The sequence below is a fragment of the Lycorma delicatula genome, chromosome 10, assembly GCF_047948215.1.
Source record: "Lycorma delicatula isolate Av1 chromosome 10, ASM4794821v1, whole genome shotgun sequence".
NCBI classification, from domain to species: domain Eukaryota; kingdom Metazoa; phylum Arthropoda; class Insecta; order Hemiptera; family Fulgoridae; genus Lycorma; species Lycorma delicatula.
Genome location: NC_134464.1, coordinates 111,531,071 through 111,552,021, shown reverse-complemented (window position 1 = coordinate 111,552,021; position 20,951 = coordinate 111,531,071). Strand labels below are relative to the sequence as shown.

The window sequence follows — 20,951 nt, the reverse complement described above, 5'->3', positions numbered from 1 at the left end:
AATTATTTTCTGAAGACCATATTATTTCACGATTTTTTAAATTTGGTAACTATTCTCTCTGAAACTATTTATTTAGTTTTTTAATTTTTATTCTGTGTAGGAGTGTATTAGTGAGTGCCCTGTTACAACTGTTCTATGTGAGTGAGTGCACTATCTATTTTGCAGTCTACTTCTGTGTGGTCTTTAAGCATTATGGGTGGGCTTTTCTGTTGTTTCTGCCAAATGAAAATGAACTGTGTTGAAAAAAAACTGTTTGTACATACTGCTGGGTAAAATCAAGTTGACTCATTTTTCCATTAGATTAACAAACTGCTTGTTTTTGCATTTAAAAACAACAGTTTCATTTAATATTTTTATTAATATTGAAATGAAAAATATTAATATTAAATATATTTAATATTAAATATTTGCTGCAGAATGTTTTGGTTGACACCAATGAACACCAGAAATCATTTTATCACAAGATTTGAGTTTTATGACCCTTTTATTCTGCACTTTAATATAATATTATTTTCTTGAATAAGATTGATTTGGTCTTTGAATTTGTTCGATCATAGCAATTAGCTTAGAGTGTATTTAGTTTTGATAAAACAACAGTTTATTTGGTAGAACAGGTAATTTACTGGGCAAATGGCAAACAGTTTATTTGCTTTTGTCCATTTTCATTAACTTAAAATTCATTAAAATGAGCTGTCAACTCTCTTCATTGATTAAATGTGTTTGCTATGCAGTATTACTGTTGAGCAGAAAAAAAGGAGGGTCCTGAAGTGAAACAATAGTTTGTTTTATTTATTTTTTCTACAAATAGCAAAACTGATATTCTCTCTGTCACTCACTAATAATGTAGAGTAGTAGAAAAATGTTTGCTAGGGTGAAGCTAATAGGCAAGGACATAGCAAGGTTTTGTGTAAAATTTGTTTTAGAATGTAAAATAATTTTGTTTTTTAATGATTTATATGTTTATTATTTATGATGCATCTTTGAGTACCTGTTTCGTTGTAGTTGGTTTTTTAAGAATGAAGGGTATCTGTTGCTGTGAATAGATTTTTTACAAAACATAACCAAAAAAATGATAGTCGGTAAATAAATTTTTACAGATGTTAATGTTGAGTTGTGTATAAGTTGTTTTTTCAGTATTGTTTATGAGCGTTGTATTTCATATGCCCCGATAATTATATCTAACATAACCTGTATATACAGTTCTATCACGAATTTCTCCCGGGACTTTCATAACCTATTCTACTCATGAAAGTAGTGAAAAAGTTCATATAGATATATGTCCTAAAATGCTTCGTTTGCGAGTTACGGTTAGTAAAAGTTTCGCTCGGGTTTCAGCTACCCCAGGAAATGAGGTCGTACTGAAATTCTTAGGACGTTAATAAAAGCACAAAATTAGTGATTCTTCATGGTTTATGACCTAAAAAATCGGTCCCAGAGCCGATAAAACCAATAAATTGAGGTAAAAACCCCAGCTTTTTGTCGTTCAATAACAACATTAAATTGATAATAAACAAAACTTTAACCCTCAGCTTATAGAGAATTTAATTCTGAACAAAATGGTTGTAAGATAAGTTGAATAAAACAAAAAAAGTTAGAAAAATTCTAAATTTATTTTGAAAAAGTACATTATTACTTTTGTCAGAAAAGTACTCATTTAATGTAAACGAATACCGAATTATTTTTTGGTGATTCAAAAGATTTGTAAAAAAAAAAACTGTTAAAAAAAATAGAAATTACACAAAATGTAAAATAAATAAATGAAAATTACTCAGATAATATTTTTTTTTGTTAATGACTGAAATACAATTAATTATTTGAAAGATTATTTCAAAATTGGCAATAAAATAACAGCAGATCAACAATGCGCAATACTGTGGTAGTAAGTCGTTCTGTAATGTATAGTAAGTATATCGGATGTTGTGTACTGTGCTATCTTAACGAAGATTTTCTGTGACTTTTAATTTGAAAGTGATCGGTTTGCCAATTAAATAATTCCATACTTAGTTATAACAGAGGTGTTTGCTGATATGGTATTAATTTTGGGTGTGTGTATTGTTAATGGTACAGCTACTGCAGTAGGATATGAAGTATTTTTTCCGAATCGCAGGATTCCAGATCCCAAAACAATTAGCGCGACTTTTTCCAATCTTCGGGAAACAGGTTTATTATCTAGTATTAATACTAGCTATAGTCCAAATTACACTTAGAGAAAAAATTGTTACTTCGTCTTTTATAAGTGGAAATCGTAAAGGTGCTTATAATAAATAAAAAAAATAAATGTGCGAGAGGTGGTGGTGGAGGGTTCAAAAGGGGGGATATTATTGCGATTTCTAGCGAAAGTTGACGTCAAAAAATCAAACATTACAAAAGTTGTAAATCATGCAAAAATCTACTACTTTTGTAGAGGTAACTTTTTAACATACCTCAAAATTTCCGAGAAAAATGCAAAAAGTAGGTTTTTCTTTGTTTTCGTATTTTATTTTTCATTTCCGCAAAAATAATTTAATTTGGCGAAGCTGGGTAAAAGCATGCCTTTCTGAGTCTTAAATAACCACAAATCTTTTTAGATAAGAAATCAAGAAGTTTCATATTAATTTTATTCTAGTCCAAAACAGTTTTTAAAAAAAAAACATTCTACTTAGAAAAATAATTGTACAGAGTTCTACTGGTGCTCTTTTTTTTATTTTGACATACACCTTTTGGTAAAATAAAAAAATCCAAAAACATGCTTAAAAATGCAAAAAAAAATCAAAAAACACTTGTAACAATGAATTTTTCAGTAATTGTTGATAATTTGTTTAAATTAAAAAAAAAATCATAACTGATTACACCATTCAATTGTACAGAAAAAAATACAAAAGAAACTATGTTTCATTATTTGACCTGAAACTTTATTTTTGTACAGTATTGATGTAAGTTGAACAATTTAGTGTACCAAAGGATCTAAACAAGAGAGGCGAGTGGGCATGCAGTTCCGTTACTACTCTCACCTTTTACATAAATCTGCTTCAGAAAAAACATTAAATCACAACTGTTTCATCAGTTTACTAGCATGAAGCTTTACCAACTACTGAAAATGTAATACATGTTATTGATGGTGGATTTCTGTTACACAAAGTTGTTTGGCAAAAAAATTGTACCATTGAAGTGATCACCAGAAAATATTTGTCTTATGTACGCAATCATTATGCAGACAGTAAGCTGTATAGTATTTGATGGTTATCCGGACAGTGAGGCTGATAATGAAAATTCAACTGCATCTTTAACAAAACAGCTGAGCACTTAAGACAAAAAATTTCAAGTTTTCCTGTTTTTAATGTTGAACCTCACACAAAAATAACATTTTTACAAGAGAAATTTTTGTCAAATGATAAAAATAAGAATGAAGTAAGTAATAAAAGAGTTGTCAAAAGCATTTAGATTTGAAGGATATACAATTAAACAAGCAGAAGAAGATATAGATTCATTAATTATTATTATATTATATTATAACCATTATTAATAGCTGTATATTTAATTAAATTTAATTTGTTTTTTAATATTGTATTATCATTTATATAAATCATGGTGTTATATAAGCAATTTTTTTGACAGAATGGATGTATGCAAATATTGTTAATAGTTTCTATAGGTTTTATAAAAATTCCTAACTTTAATTTATTATTTTCTCTTTGTATATTTATTTTAAGGTAATTTATAATGTTATTTTGTTCAATTTCAAATGTATGATTTAAATTGAAAATAATCAAGTTTATGAAGTATTATTTTATGTTCTAAATTTATTTGTTTTTGAAAGTGACCAAAATATCATCTACATAATTGATCTATAATTTTATGTTATGAATATGTTTAATGTTTTGTACAATAACATCCTTTATATTTTACAAAAATATTTCTGATAAAATGCTGCTTAAAGGAGAACCCACCTTGTTGTATCCATACTGTTGTATCTTTCTTTTATCGTGCGGGGAATTATTTATTTAATGGCGGTTATATTTATTTTGTTTTATTTATGGATGGAATTATTTGCTGCGTTCTAATTCTTTAGACCGGGAAGAAATTGTTTAATTGGGGCTGACCATGGGAGACTAGTATGAGCTTTGTTCTCCCAGCATGATTCCCCTTCAGTCCATCCCCTGAACTTCTTTTGATACTAGAGCATAACATAATATCTTCAATACTATTTTTAATACTATCTTAATATCTGATAAAGTAGTGATCACTAAGAAAGTGCTCATAAAATATAAAAAACTAAAAGCAGTAAGAGTAATTTTTATCATTATTGAGGTGAGAACTATATTCATTTTTCTTTCTGAGATTGGTCTCACCACCCTACCTCACTGATACCCCTTCCCACAGCAAACCAAATTTCCTTTTTGTTAATGAAGTTGTATCATTAAGATCCTGTCTAACAATATAAGACTATTATTTATTATTATAATTTAAATATATTTTTATAACACCATATTTACTATATTAAGTAAATGCAATCATTCATCTACAAATGTATAAATAGTACTATAAAATGCAGTTATTGTTTTGGAATGTACATCACTGGTTTTGCTTCATTTGCTGCAATTTCATTTAAACTTTTTCTTAAAAACAATTACAATAAATTGTACCAATACAGTCTTGGAGTTTACAAGTTTCCATAATACAAAGCTATAAGTTTTTTCTATAATTTTCTTTGTGGAGCCTGTTCTCACACATCAATCACTACTTTTTCACTTGGAAAAAAAATACTAAACCATAATGATATATATCAGTGTGGCATACTCAGAAATTTTCTATAAAGATTTTTGTTTGTGGATTTGGTTTTCTTTTAGTTTGTCGTGTACCTCAGGAGACAATTTGCTAGCATGATGCTGCAACTCCTGAAGACGGGAATGTCTGCATTTTTTATTACAAGAAATTTTACAACTGTATGAGTTACAGAATTACAGTCTACACTAACTAATTTGAAGTATATTAATGACAATATTTTTTTTATTAATAAATTTCTTCGTGATCTGTTAAAAAATGATTTAACTTAATGCCAAATATTTTTTTTATATTTTGAAATATTTATGCAGGAAGTAATTTGTACAGATTATTCTATTTTATATTTTATCTTAAATAAACTATATCTGAGTAAATTTAATGAACATGTGAAATGAATTAATTATATACTGTGTAAAATTAGGTGACTGTTATAAAAAATGCAGAAGCTATATTCATTTTATGTTAAGTATATAAATATACAATTATGTTATAAATTTAATTCTTAGATTTTACTTGGGCGACACTGTATAACTTCTTCCATGACAGATTGCTTGCATCTTTGTCTGAAGCTCTATCCTGTTTGTCCATGGTTGAACGTTGTATAGTCAGAGCAGTTCAGTTTATATATTTGTGTCTCTTTGATTAAATTGTTTTTTGTTCATAATTATTCAATATCAATGAATACTTGAAAGCACTCCATAACTAAATAGAACCAACATTTGCCAATCAATTCACAGATGATTGTAATATCAAATCTACAAATGTTAAATACCAAATTTCATAGTTTCCAAATATAAGATAGGACATTTTAATGCTTTTGAATATTCTAAAATCTAACTTCCTATTTTTGACTGTATTCTAAATATATGTCTTTGGAAATCAAAGAAAATATTAGCAATAACATCAGTGGACATCAAAGTGAAAAACAATTGCACCAGTCAAAAATAGCTGCAAAGTGAATATTTATTTATGTGAAAATAGCTGCAAAAGTGATTGAAAATTTAATGTTATCATTCTTTAAAAAGTAACATTTAATAAATACGGTTCAGTTTGTTGTTAGAAATCAATAGATTAACATAATTATCATCACCAACCATCGTGGATAAAAAACATTGCAATTTATTTTTATGTGTATATACTACATAATATACCTTAATTATTTTAAATATGTTCTTTCTTATTTTTTATATTTGGATAGATTTTTTATACCTTGGGGTTTTTATTATTCTTTATAAAAACTAAATAACAGTTAACTCTAATGTAGCATTCTTTGTTAATGTGGTGCAGTGGAATTAAATTTACAACCCTTATGGTTGTCAGGAAACATTTTTCATAAAAATAAAGTTTCATTAATAACTTTCTGGCAAAAAAAAACATTTATATTATGTCGATGAGGGTTTACAATTAATAAATTATTAAAATCATATTTTTTTTGCTGAGTTTAAGAAATAATATACATGTTATTAACAACAAATCAATAAAAGAAAAAACTTAGGATTAGAATTATTGAACAATTTAAGAATAGTTGTAGATAAATAATATGGATAGAATGAATTCAAGAAATAATTGCATAAATAATATACCTGTCTTTGCCATTCATTACGTGTTTCTGCAATTTTCTGGTAAGTGTTACCCATCATAGCAATCAACATATTAACTAACAATATTGCAACTATGGCCATGTATATTACAAAAAATACCTGTAAGAAAGAAAAAAAAAATTTGATATTTCTTTTATTTTAAATTACTGTGGAAAATTTTTGTCATTCCTATATTAGTTAAATTTCATCTTTGGCAATCAGCTTGAAGCTTAACAACTTGTTTCATATTATTGTAAACAGTTAAGGTTGGTTTTATCTTATTACTAAATCACTTTTCTGATTTAGCATTTTATGTTGCTTAAAAAATCTGAAGAGAAACACCTGTTTTAAATCATTTTTAATTTATGTTGAATTTTCACCTGTACAAAATTCACTTAAAAATTCTAAAAGTGATTTAACCATATAGTTTGTCTTATGAGCAACAGACCACAATAAACACTATATAGTTTATTTATTACATGTATAATCATTATAATACTCTGTTAATGTGCAACACTTATTTTAAAAGAACAATAATATTTACAATTACCATTATAAACAATTTTTACCTTTTCTTAACACACATATTTTCTTAATCAGTTATAGAAATGAATTTTAAAAGTTTTCTAAATTTTTAAAAATAACCATTCCTGACTGAAGTAGGTGTTACTTGAAATATAGTTGATACCTATATAATCCACATTGGCTCCAAAAAAAACCATTTAATTTAGGTGAATGCAGTAAGAAAAAATTAGCTATTAGATAGTTAATGTTACATATTTCTAAAACCTTTTTTGCTTTTTCTCAAATGGATATAAATTCACACAAGATATAAAACTGTCATCAGAAAAACTTTATTGATTAATGAAGTAATTATCTACCTAGATATATAACTCCTGACAAAATAAGGATTTGATGATAGATAATATGTTAAAAATACATTTTAGCAATGGTTTACAAGATTATTTAATCTTTGCTATTAGAATAATATAATATTGTAATAAATGGTTATTAATTTGTTTGCTTAAGTTCATATTGTATTAAAGTGTGTTGTTCAACACAGTTTAACACTATTGAGCAATGCAATTTAAAAAAAAATAACAAACATCCTTGCGGAAGAGATAATGTGCCCTACAATTTACCTTTTGTTCCCTAAAATTTCTTACAGTTTTTGCTAACTGACATTATATTTTACGAAGTAAAATGTATGAAATGGATTTGATTTTTATTCTTATTGATTCAATAACTTTTTACATATAGGATTAGGGCAAGTTTTGAATGTGTAATTTATAGTTTCTCTCTCTCTCTCTCTCTCTCTCTCTCTCTCTCTCTCAAAAAAAAAATGTTTATAGAATATATATAAAATTAAAAATAATTTAGACATTAATATATGTATGGTACAGAGGAAAAGTGGGTTTAATCACATTTTGTCAATTTTACAAAAGAGCTTTTCTTCATATAAAATTTATAACTGTTAAATTTATTTTACAGAAACCTGTTAATAATTAATGCTTTTTAAAAATGTCAATCTCAATAGAAATAAATTTTAATTGATCACAGAAAAATATAAAAATATTCGTTTTACCTTTATACAAAATTTACATGCAAAAATGGGGTTATATTGAGGACTAACACTGTTTTTCCTTTGACAGATTACATACAATAATGAAACAATATATTAGTTATGAAATGAAAAAATTTTAATACCATTGAAAAGTATTATTAAATCAAAATAATGCATTTTTAGTAATACATATGAAAACTGAAGCTACAAATTAGAGAAGTGTTGAAAAAATAATATTCAATAAATATACTCATATATAATATAATATAATGAGTAATTCAGCCTTTAAATGGTGTAAAAGGATTTCTTAAAGTAGTAACGGTATTTTCAGTTAGTGAGTGTTGCGCTGTTATTGTGTTTACCTCTTTTATTTAGGAGATTTACCAGTAAATTTAATCGATTTTTGCAAGAATTCAATTTTTTTCAGCTTATTGCATGAATAGAAATAAATGGTTTTCTGCATACTTCATTCTCTTTAACTTTTTGTCGACATTAAATTTTAGTTGTGCTTAGAATGAAAATTTGTTACTCAAAAATTTTAATCATTGACATATTGCTGACTACATCTTTGCAAGACAATAACAGTACTTACTAACCCACATAAATAAGAATTCTGAGCATCATTACTATTTATCTTATTAAAAAGTTTAAGAATCTGTTCTTACCTTCAATTGGAAGAGACCCAAAACATTTATTCGTTTGCGTCAGCAATCATTGTCGATAATTTAATTCTTTTACTAATAGCAGTTACTTTTATGTTTCATAAAATTGAGTATTTCTATAGTTTTCTTCACTTTCACCACTACTTTATTAATAATAATAGAAAATAAAAAAGTTACTAAAAATTAAGCAAAAATGAAACTGAATGATAGCAAAAATAGCACTTATTCACATACAACAGATCAAATATGAACTATGTACATAGCTATGTAGGTTGTTACGTGAGCTGACTAAATACTATTTGTATTATGACTAACTATTATTCTCGTAAAATTATATTCTAATCTCAGAGAAGGACATATAGAGTTAGCAATCTCTTTTCATGTTCAGCGGACTAATGTTCTTTGTCTGTACGAGGTTTTACAATACGTATGTGTACTTGCAACTGAGCTCATTTTTTACTTTAATAAATGAACAGGATATTGAAGTCATCTTTAAGATACTCAGTGTGCAATTAAACAAAATCCAGAAAAAATGGACTTTTTCCTTTTTTTCTCCTGTACCCTTCATATGTAGAAAAAATACTTTTAAATTTGTGTAGTATTACAACTTTTTTTTGTTAAAAAATTGCTCTATTAAATTTCTCATCTGGTTTCAGGTTTGATTAAAGATAGCTTTTTGGAATTTTTAGACATAATATAATTGACTATTCAAAATTATTAATTTTTAAAAACAAAAATTAGTAAGGAGAAGCTTATGTAAACAAGTTGTTAATAACAATTAAGAGATATGTATAAGAACCAGACAATTTTTCAACATTCCCAATGTGGCCTGATGTGAAAATTTTAATTGAATCATTTCCAAATAAAGACAAAGTCATTCCATTGACATCTTCCTTATTATCTATTACTTATATAAATACTCATGTGTACATAAAAAAAAATTAGTACCTTTGCCTCAATTTCATGATCAGTTTTTTCAAAAGCTCCATAATAATCACCAAAATTAGTCAGAGACATGAAAAACATAGCCATAACAGCTTCAACTGGATTTGGTAATGGATTAGAAGCCGAGTCATCAACACCATCAGGAGTAGTTGGATTATCATATGATAAAAATATTATATAATATGCTGAAAAAAATAATGACTGCAATTATTAACAAATAACATTAGTTCTAGATAGTACAATCAAATAAATTTATTCGACTGAAAACTATAATTTTATTAAAAACGTTTTTGTTTTCTGAAAAATGAAAAATTAGTGATTATTTTTAAATAAATAAACCGTGTAAAAATGAAAATAAAGTAACTTACCTTGTGAAAATCCCATGACAAATACAACATAAATAGAAACAAATCTTAACAGATCTCCCATAACCATTCTGTATATCATCACCACGAATGGTCCAACTGTCTTGAATCCTCTTACATGAAATAAAAAAAAAAAATGAATGAATTGTGTAGTAATATAGTTAAAAAACCTACATTTTTTTAAATATGTGAAAAGAGGAATACATTAAAAAACACTCAGATTATGCTTTACTTTGAAATTAAATTCCGTTAACCTATTTCCCTTCTACTGAATTAAGAAGGAACCTATTTAAAAACAATATTTGTGCTTCAAATTAACATTTTGAATCAGTTAACTCTTACTTAAAATGTTTTTGAAGTTCTTACTAAGGCAACTTGTAATTATTAAAAATTTTCGCATTAAATTATCATACAATTATTCCAGGTTATTTTAATAACATAAATACTACATTTGGATTTTTACAAATTAGGATTACATTAGTTATATTGTGAAAAGGTAAATCTGTTGCTTCATAGATAAAAAAGGAATTTCAGTAGGATTTGTCTAAAAGCATCAAACCATATTAAGACCTCGATTCAGATTAAGGTCTTAATATGATTAAGATCTTTTATGCTCTGGCAGAGTCACAAGACCAGCATTCGCAGTAAATTATTTAAAAAAAATATAGAAGTGGAATTGTAAATATTCAATAAATATAAATATTTTTTATTTTTCTAATGTGTATGTTGCAATCTATTCAACTAGTGAACAATGAGCAATCCCCCATGGCCAAATAAGATAAGGATGATATGCATGACATGAATTATAAATGACTCAGGAATGGTCGGCCGTAGTCTGTACATAATTACATTTCATTTACATGCCATACATATCAAATATAAATATGAATTTATAAATGTATGAAGTAATAATAAAGCAATATGTCTTTACAAGCAAATAAAATAAGTACAAAATGAAATAATTTTTTCAGGTATTAAAATTATTTATCCATTATACAAGAATATAGAAAATTAAGTTTTTCTTAATTCTATTATTTAAAAACTTGTCAATAGAGTAAGGTAGGTTTTATAAAATTAAATCTTTTAATTAATTTGAAATACACTAGTAAGTTTTAAATGAATTAATTAACATAGTAAAACAATAAATTCTCATGGGCCAAATGTTGCACAGTGTTATATGAAAGTAGATCTGTTTGGTTTGATAGATATGGATGATGATTTTTTTAGGAATAGATGACTATTAATTTTGTAGCAAAGGTTGTTGGAGGAGGCCTTAAAATGAAAAACAGGAAAGCACCTGGATGTGATGGCTTGAAGCTGGAGCTGTGTAGATGTGCATCAGTGGGCCTGGGAACAGGTTCCTTAGATTATTAAATTTGTGCTGAAGAAGACATGATCTGCCAATGGAATGGCAGGATGCAGCGATTTGCCCAATATTTAAAAGAGAGGATAGATCAAATTGTGGACATTACAGAGGCATACGAGATCTGTAAATAAAGTAATGAGACTAATTTTTTGTAGTTAGCCAAAGTGGCAACACTGTAAAGTTATTAGTAAACATATGGTTATATGAACAGCTGATTTATATTAGGTATTATTATTTTTAGTTTAGTGTTGCCATGTGAGATGTAAACAACTTTTTGAGAAACGAGTTTTTGTTGTACGTTACAAAAATGAGATATACTACTTATGAGCAACGTTGTGCAATCAAGTTTCGTGTTAAACTCAGTGAGAATGCTACTAAATTTTGCTGTTAGAATTTTTTTCAAAATTGAAAAGGGCATATGGAGTTAACACTGTTACTCCAAGTTTTTAAGTGGTTTAAAGCATCTACAGATGGCCAGGAATCAGTTGCAGATGATCCACGCTCTGGAAGACCGTTAATGTCAAAAAATGATGACAATGTTGAGTGAATCAAACTTGATATACAGTAAGACCAGTGATTAACTGTCAGAATGATTGCAAAACAGTTGAATTTGAACCATACCACAGACCATAACATTTTGATAAATGAATTGGACATGAAAAAAGTTTGTGGAAAATTGGTCCCAAAAAACCTCACTGTTGAACAGAAAAACAACAGAGTAGAAGTGTGCCACAATCTTCTTGGATGAATTGAAACCGATCCTGATTTTAAAAAAAATGTTATTACAGCTGATGGATCTTGGATATTTGAGTATGACCCAGAAACAAAGTGCTAGAACAAGCTGTGATATACTTCAAACTCACCATGTCCCAAAAAAAGTAAAAATCAGCAACTCAAAACCATGCTAATTAGTTTTTTCCATAGTAATGGCACTGTCCATAAGGAGTTTTTGCCTACGGGACAGACTGTAAATCAATATGTTTACTGAGTAATTCATGAAAAACTGTGGAAAAGAGTTGCCCATGTGAGACTAGCCATCGAAGACAAATGGATGGTGCATCATGACAATGCACTTTAACAAACTGCACTCTCAATTAATGAGTTTTGGCAAAGAAAAATATTCCTGCAGTTTCTCAACCACCTTATTCATCTGACTTGATTCCCTGTGACGTTTTCCTGTTCCTGACTTTAAAAAAATGCCTCAAAAGACACCATTTGGAACAGTAGAAAACATTTTAAAAAAAAATGTAACCGACCATCTGAAGAATGTTCTGGATTCTGAGTTCCAACACGGCTATGAAGAGTGGGAAAACTGTTTGAAGCATTGCATGGCTTCCCAAGGGAACTGCTTCAAAGGTGAGTCTGTGTATAATTGGATTGTAAATAAGAAGTTTTTTTGAACCAGTCTCATTATTTTATCTACAGACCATGTATGTCTCCTGAATGTGGCATGTAAGATCTATTCAAAAATTTTAACTGCAAGACTGAGCCATTTTGCAAGGTTGACATTTTGTTTAAGAAGCAGTTTGGTTTTTGGCCTGTATGATCGTGCTCAGATACGTTTTCATTTTGAAGCAAGAATTGAGATGAGGAAGTAATATAATAAAGAAACCTATGTTGTGTGTATTGATTTTGTTAAGACTTTTGACATTGTGAGCAGGAAGAAATTATTCGACATCATGGAAAACAAGGTTTGCCTTGGCATCTGGTTGAATGTATAGGATCAATATTTAAGGATTCTAAGATATGTATGGCCAATAACAAGAGTAGGGCGGTGATTATGAATAGAAGCCTTTAACAGGGTCTCTCTCCTATACCCTTTAACTTACATATAGATGAGATTCTCCAAGAATGGATAAATAGACTAGATCATTATGGCAATGATAGTGTGGAGATAGGAGGGATTTTCACTGTACTGTTTGCAGGTGATCAGGTTGTTATATCGGGTGAGGACAAAATGCGAAGGGCAGTTTATTATTTATATGAGAGTGGGTGTAAATATAATTTAAACATTTCTGTAGAGGAAACCATAATAATGGTCTTCAAAGGAGCAGACCCTGTTAAATCTAAGATAGTACTGGAGAACTGAATCTGAAGCAGGTCTTGGGTTTTAGGTTTTAGGGTTGCAATATTTCATACAATGAGGAGGTTGATGTGCACCAAAAGATTGAGAATTTCAATAGAATGAATGGCACTATCAGACGGGCTCTGAGGAATACAATGAGGAGAGATACACTTTGAAGTTTTATAAGGTATTATTGGTTCCAGCTTGTCTTTTCAGGAGCAAAATGTGGACGCTGACTAGTGTACATAGGCAGAGGCTCCAGAGTGCAGAAATGAGGTTTTTGAGGTCAGTGGCAGAGTACAGTTGTTTGGACAAACAACATACTGTTGATATCCAGGAAGATTTACATATGCAATTACTGAATGAAAGTTCAAGGATATCAGCTAAAGTGGAGAGATCATTTTGAGCGTATGGATGTGGGAAGATTTCCCAATTAGTTCAAAGACTATACCTATATAGGAACAAGTGTAGTCCAACCAAAAACACGACGGGAGAACCAGTTTAGGATGATGCAACATCCTAAAGGATTACCTAACTTAGGTAACCTAAGTTACCTAAGTTTAACCTTAGTTTAATCTAATTTTAGGATTTCTAAAAGTACTAGGATGACTTAGGATTGATGGAAAAAAAGAAGCTTCTTTTTATATTTAAAGTAATATTGACTGCTATGATTATTATTGATTAAAAAATGCCAACAGAATGTAGTGAATTGTACCCAGTGTTCTTAACTTAAGTGATCAACAAAAATAGATTCATTGGATGGGATTTTATCTTACTGCACACCTCCAATCTTCAGCTGCTATTTAAGCAATGTCACACATACTTAAATATAAACCCATGGAAAGTTAGAATTTTTAATTTACTTACTAGTCTCCTATATTTAGTATTTATAGTTTCAAATAATGATCCTTGTCTCATTTTTGTTTTAAAAAAAATACTTGTTATGATTTAAACAAAGTGTTTTTATTCGTTTATGTTGACTGCCAGGAGTGTGCAATATAATTATTACTCAAAAGATTTCTCCCGGGGTCATGAGTACATTTTTTAGTATATAAAAAACATTTTTGATTTTGGTTAGTTTGATTTTAATTTATTTAACTTGCTCCTTAAAGGGAACTGGTTTTCATTTTAAAAGCTTATCAAAAATATATTCAAATTATTAAAGATTTTTAAATAGTCAAACATACTATTATGATATTGCATGGCCTGAAAAGATTAAGATTACAAAAAATAAAAAGAAATAGATAACTAGATTAATAAAATTATTATTAGCTAAGAGACAAAAGGTTATGGTTATGAATAAGTTATAAGATGTAAAAACTTTCAATAAAGATAAATATGTAAAGAAACATAAAGATATAAATTATATGTTAATACAACAGAAAAAGGAAAACGTAGCTTTAGATCTTGGTGCAGCTGGATTTTTATGGGTAAGTGCATCCTGTTGCGATCAGTAGTGTTAAGACTATAACATATTATTACAAATTGAGAAAAAGTAATAAAACAGTACCTGCAAAAAAACAAGAAATATGGTGCAGTAGTTAACATAATAATAACAGAAACAATATCTTCAGTTTGATGGTAACAAGAAAATCTGAGAAATGGCATGCCCATCATTAGACAACATGAAAATAAAAACATTACTCTTGATGGTGCAGTCATCTAAAAAAAAACAAAATTATCGGAAAATAATTATAGATTATTTTTAATTTTTAATATTATTGTCTTTAGTTAAATAGTAATTAATGAAAAAGAAAAGGCTTTTATATGAAAAATGATTAATGAGTATTGTTTTACCTACTGCTGCAAACTGAATAAAAAGTTTTCTGGTATTGTAATTATTATTGGTTTATTGCACTTTTTTTTAAAATATTAATTTAGATGTTTGTAAGGTCATGCAGAAGAGAAAAGTAAAGGTATTAATGCTTAGAGAAACTATTTAAGTAAACTATAAATAAATATGGGTGTCAGGGTAGCGCAGAGGTTCATCATTTGACTTCCCATGTAAAAGGTTGTAGCAGTTTGAGATTAGGCAAGATCAATTTAATGCTATTTGTTTTGCCGCCTCAAACTATTTTGTTTTTAGGTTCTAGTTAATAATAACAACAACTTTTGTCTACAGATTTGTTGATATTATAAATAATTAATAACAATTATATTGCAGTTAATTATGGGAACAGTCTTTTGTTAAAAAGAAACATGTGTTATTAGGTCGTTGAAAAGAATGGATGACCCAACTTAACATTGTAAACGTGTGGTAGATTACTATATTATTCACAAAACTGTTTATATTCCTTATAAATATTTAAAAAATAAAACAGGAAAATAACTGCATTATAAAAGATTTGTTGTTAATATATAATATATGATGAACAAATTTATTTCTTTATTTTGGTTAACCCATTCACTAATTTTTATTCTGAAAAATTCAGTTGAGGAATATAAAGATGGGTATCACCATCCGTAAAGGTTTGAAAATGCACTTTAAACTGCTGCTGTTTTAAGCAGCAGGTTAAAATGAAACATGAAAGGTCTCATGTTAACTGTATTGTTGGGAAATGAAATGGGTATAATTACTCTTACTTATTTTTTCCTCTACTGACAATGATTTCAACTAAGTTAATGCTTTATTCTTTTTCCAATACTCTTTTTCGTGGCAAAATTGTAGGGAAATTTAGTAGGATTGATAAAAATTGTTTTCTTTGTTGCTATTTTAAAACTAAATAGAATTTAATGAGGTTAAGCATTGCTTGTCAATGTGTAGAAAGCTTAATTGACAATCAGGACTGGCAACTGGCTTCTTGCTACCTATGACATTTTAAAAACCTTTCAGAGATAAGTTTTAAAATGTTGCTGTACACTATCATCTCAGTTGTATTATGCCAACACTACTTCAGAATCCAGCTGGAACGATTGAGCATCAGTATTTTTACACTTTCTAAATTTGATGAGTAATAAGTTTTTTAAAAATTTGTTTTACTTTTGTAAATGAATTGAAATTTGTTTATTTTATGTGTTACATTAAAATTATGTTTAAAACAATCTTATTAAAAAAAAAATTAAAGTTCATAAAATGCTATTTGTAGTTAAATTATACTAACAATTATGTAGATATTCAAGAAATGCATTTTTAAAATAAGAAAATAATCTGTATCAGTAAGTTTACTACCACCATCATCTCTGAATTGCATGAGAAAAGTCAGAGCATCGTCAGGTCACTTGTTTTGTGCTCCTCAGAGAGCATGTTAGGCTACCAGAATGAGGATAAATTCTGACTGATATTTTAAATGATGTGTCACAGTTTCATCCAGAACAATTCTTGAAATTTGGGAAAGTTGTAAGAAAGTGACAAAATCGTAAACCATCTGTTCTCATGAATTTTTTTTATTTACAAGCTACTCTAGATTATCATTGTATGTGCCTCATCATACAATGAGGCATACAATGAAACTGTCCATTAAACTGTCTTACTCATTTTCTCCCTTCATTTTCACTAAGTTGCTTACAGATCTCTGTTATCTTAACATTTTTTTCATTCAAAAAACAGTAACAAGCTGTTCATCATAGTAGACAGTTTCTTAAAGTTTTAAAACTAACTGTAAACAAAAACTGCCTATAAATATGATGGAGTTCACCACATTTATGTGCAGAAATAGCTGAAAGTGCTCTAGTGGCCACATTTGGGTATACATATTTAAATTTTTTTAATGCAACTACAAAGTTTATGTAATATTTATAATATATGACTAAATTCATTTTGTGGTAATAAATTATTAAATATAAACAAAATTAAAATTGTTCAAAATGTGAGAAATGGTTTTTGAATTTTGCTAAAAAATCTACAATTAAACTGGTTGCAACATGTACTGGCCTCATATTTATCTAACATAAAATTAACATAAAGTTTCAAAATATAAATGAAAGCATTTATATAAATATTATAAAATAATTATGTGAAAATATAAAAAAATATTACAAGATTTTGAATCATCATATTCAGTCCAAGGAATCGTGCTTCTCTTAATGCAGCTAAAAGATAAAGAAATGCACCAATTAATAATACAACTTCTGCTAAAAGTCGCATTGCATCCTTATAATCATGTATTTGTAATAATATGCAGTCACCAGCAATATCATCCCACCATCCTTCTTTGATAAATGAATGTACCTGAAACAAATTAGCTAACATAATATTTTTCAAATGTAGAAAGAATATATTGTTTTATTTGACAATTAAAAATAAAATTAGAATTTAATCAATTATACAATTTTCAAAAAAATTAAATCACAATTGGGCTCTGATTTATGTAATGTTAAAAAAAGAATTAAGAGGTAAAATGGAAAAGTAATAAGGTTTTTAAAAACGAAACTTGCAGATTGGGAATTAACAATTTACTAGAGATTGACAGCAGTAAGTTTTCATAAACTTACAGTGTAGATCAGTGTGTGTCAGATAGTGTATGTTCTTATGTGTAATACACATGTAAGTAATGGGAATAATAAGCCTCCATTGGGCTTACTAAAGTAAAGTGTTTTATCGATTTTGTGGTATGAATAATTGCATATCAATGCACACAGAGTCCTCTGAAACACAACTGATATTCAGTCCTGTAAACAATAACTTCACGCTCCACTTCAGGGACTGACTGTATAATGAATACTTTGTTTTATATGTAGTACTATAAGATAAAGCAAGTCTGTGTAACTAAAAGCAAGTGTGTACAAGTCTAGCACTCTAACTTGCTTAGTAACAAGTCTATATATACTAAAGGTGCTGTAGATGAGTCACAGGTATAAGAAAACAGCAAAAAATAGTTTAAAACTACTAATTAATGTATCTCTTTCTGTGAGAAACATATGCAAGTTTCATTCAGTTCCAGTAGGTAAGTCAGAATAATAGTGAAAGTTTTGCTGACACTTTCTGAAATAGATTTGTTTTGAATTCAAAGTTATTTTCTCTTTTGATAAATGCAACCAAAGTTGTTCAGGAATATTTATTTTCAACTTGTTCTTTGATCATAAGGATCTCTACCATGTGGAGACCTTCTTCCATGCAGTGTATATTTTAGATTAATTACCATTGTTCCAACCAGTTTTAAAAAAATAGAAATTAAAATCTAAAAATGGATTGAGGTATTTTAATAAAATTTAGTATATAAGCTTAAATTTCATTTTCTGCAGTTCAAATCTATATGAAAATTTTAAATTTCAAAATGTTAGCTATGTTAATCCTTAAATCATTTATATTTTAGAAATTGTAATCTTCTCAGATAAAATTTGATTTAGAAATATATTTAGTATCTTTGTTTTATAATTTTTTTGCTTCTTAAATATAATTTCTGGACTTATAAAACACATTATTTAGATGAGTATGTTTTATGTTGAGACATAAAAATACGGGTTATAAATTAGTTTATTAAAATTACATTTAATATAACCGTCTCAGATATAAAAATTCTCAGAATTTTTAATGGATGAGTATTTATGAAGCTGCACATAAAATTTGCATAAAGCTCACATTTTCTCCTTGTGTATTTGTAATACATATTGTATATTGGTTATTATCGATTGTTGGTTATTGGTTATAATCAGTAGGAAAGATCAAAAGACCTGTCTTATTCTTCTCCACTGGCTTAACGTAATAGGCATTTTATATATTAGGCTTGTTGTGTGGGCATTATGCTAGAAGCTATTAGGCTTATGCCTTGAGCTGATCTACAGACTCGTCCCCTTACCATATACCTTTCAGGTCCTGGTATACTTAGTATGGAAAACCTAGTTAGAGCTGGACCCACAAATAATGGGAAGACAATTAAGGTTAAGAAAAAGGGGTGAATAATGGAACCATTCAGGATAGACTGGAATAGTTTACTACTTGCCTAAGACCAATGAGATGTATAAAATAATATTTTTTGTAATTTCCATTGATAAGAATAAATAAATAAACAAATAAAAAATAAGAAACTTACTTCGCTTTTAATAGTTGGTAAAGGACTAAGTACAACACTTTTAATATAATTAAATGATGTCATGGTTGTTGTAGTTGTAAGATTATGATTAGTGTTTCGATTATGGTTATAATGAAATATATTTTTACTGTTTTCATCAGTTTCAGAAGACAATAGTTGACTTGCAGATCGTTTTATTCTCAATGAATTATTAGAATTTTTTAAAAAATTTGTAAAATTATTACTTGGACGATAATTTATTCTGAATGTTTCATTAAAATTATAATTAGTTATTAAAAAATCTTTTCCAGGTCTTATATTACTTCCATTTCTTAAATTGAATGTAGAGTTATTACTATTAATATATTTTGTTTTATTATAAATAAGATTGTACACTATACTACTTCTTTTTACAGCTTCATTGTGTTTAATTTTATCATTTATATTTTGTACTCTTTCTTGAATAACAGATAATTCTAATGAATCTGTTATGTTTTTATTTATTTCTGTAATATTCTTTAACTTAGATGACTTATCGTTATTAAAATTTTCTTCACTCTTATTATGAACAATTACTGTAGTTGATTCTATGTTATTTAATTGTTTATATGGATTATTAATATCATCCAAATATTGTAAAGAATTTGTTTCATTAGTACTTTTATTATTATAAAAAATATCAACATATTTATCTGATTGTATTAATACTGGTGATGTTGAACTTGCAACTGTGATTATTGTTGGTATTGTTGTAATTTCATTTGTGGACTGATTTTGTGTCGTAATTATTGTACTGCTTGCACTAGTTGCAGTTGCTGTAGCTGTAACAGTTGTATTATGTAATTCGAGTAAATTTTTTTCAGTTGGTCCAGGACGTAATGTAAAACAAATTAATGATACTAAAAAGTATAAAAAGAACATCAGAAATTGACGATAGAATCTGAAACAAGAAACATAATTAAATTATTAAGTGAAAAATTGACAGATTATTAAGATTTATAAATGTTAAAGATATAATTCCACTAAAATATTGTATGAAGTAACCAAAGCATTTATTAGCCAAAGAACAAACAGTTAGAATATCAGTTGTCTTTTCATTGCCGTTACCATTAATGTGTAGCCAGTACTCTAATGGATATACCAACCTGTCAAAGAACAAATACATTCTTAAAAAAGTAGTATAAAGAGTAACAACATTCCATTCCAGGATGCATATAATATACAGCTGCATAGCATGCAAAGTAAAAAAAGGGATTATGAATATCATTAATATCAAAGGAAGCAGTCTAATAGTATGCCTTTGTACCTCAGATGCTTTTCATATATCACAACAATAAGAATGGAAAATGTGAAACAGCCTTTCTGTGGGAAACAATCTATTATACACATTGTCTCCATTCAGTAGGAAAAGAATAATACCCGTAACTGATTGGATTTAAAGTATTTGTAATTTATTTAAAAAAATATTCTTTGTTTATGTAAATACTTTATAAATATGCATAAAAATCTTACTGTTAAATAGTTCTAGTCAAAATGGATTCAGGGATGATCAAAATGGATATTTCCATTGAAATCTGAAAACCGAAATTTTTCGCGATTACAATACTTCCTTTACTTCATACAAGGAAGAAAAAATTACATCTGTTTTACTATATGTTACAACTATTATAGTATACATAAATACATTATACATAT

General features: G+C 27.9%; 1 protein-coding gene across 1 annotated transcript in view; it reads right to left on the bottom strand.

Annotated features, from left to right (window-relative positions):
* Positions 1 to 20,951, bottom strand: part of nan (transient receptor potential cation channel subfamily V member nanchung) — a 54,217-nt gene that overhangs the window by 7,676 nt on the left and 25,590 nt on the right. Inside the window, exons 12-18 of the mRNA XM_075376876.1 lie at positions 19,986 to 20,196; positions 18,919 to 18,940; positions 17,285 to 17,454; positions 14,819 to 14,970; positions 9,881 to 9,990; positions 9,516 to 9,697; positions 6,345 to 6,461 (exon numbers count right to left, since the gene is read on the bottom strand). Coding sequence (XP_075232991.1) covers positions 6,345 to 6,461; positions 9,516 to 9,697; positions 9,881 to 9,990; positions 14,819 to 14,970; positions 17,285 to 17,454; positions 18,919 to 18,940; positions 19,986 to 20,196 — 964 coding nt within the window. The remainder of the gene's footprint in view (positions 1 to 6,344; positions 6,462 to 9,515; positions 9,698 to 9,880; positions 9,991 to 14,818; positions 14,971 to 17,284; positions 17,455 to 18,918; positions 18,941 to 19,985; positions 20,197 to 20,951) is intronic.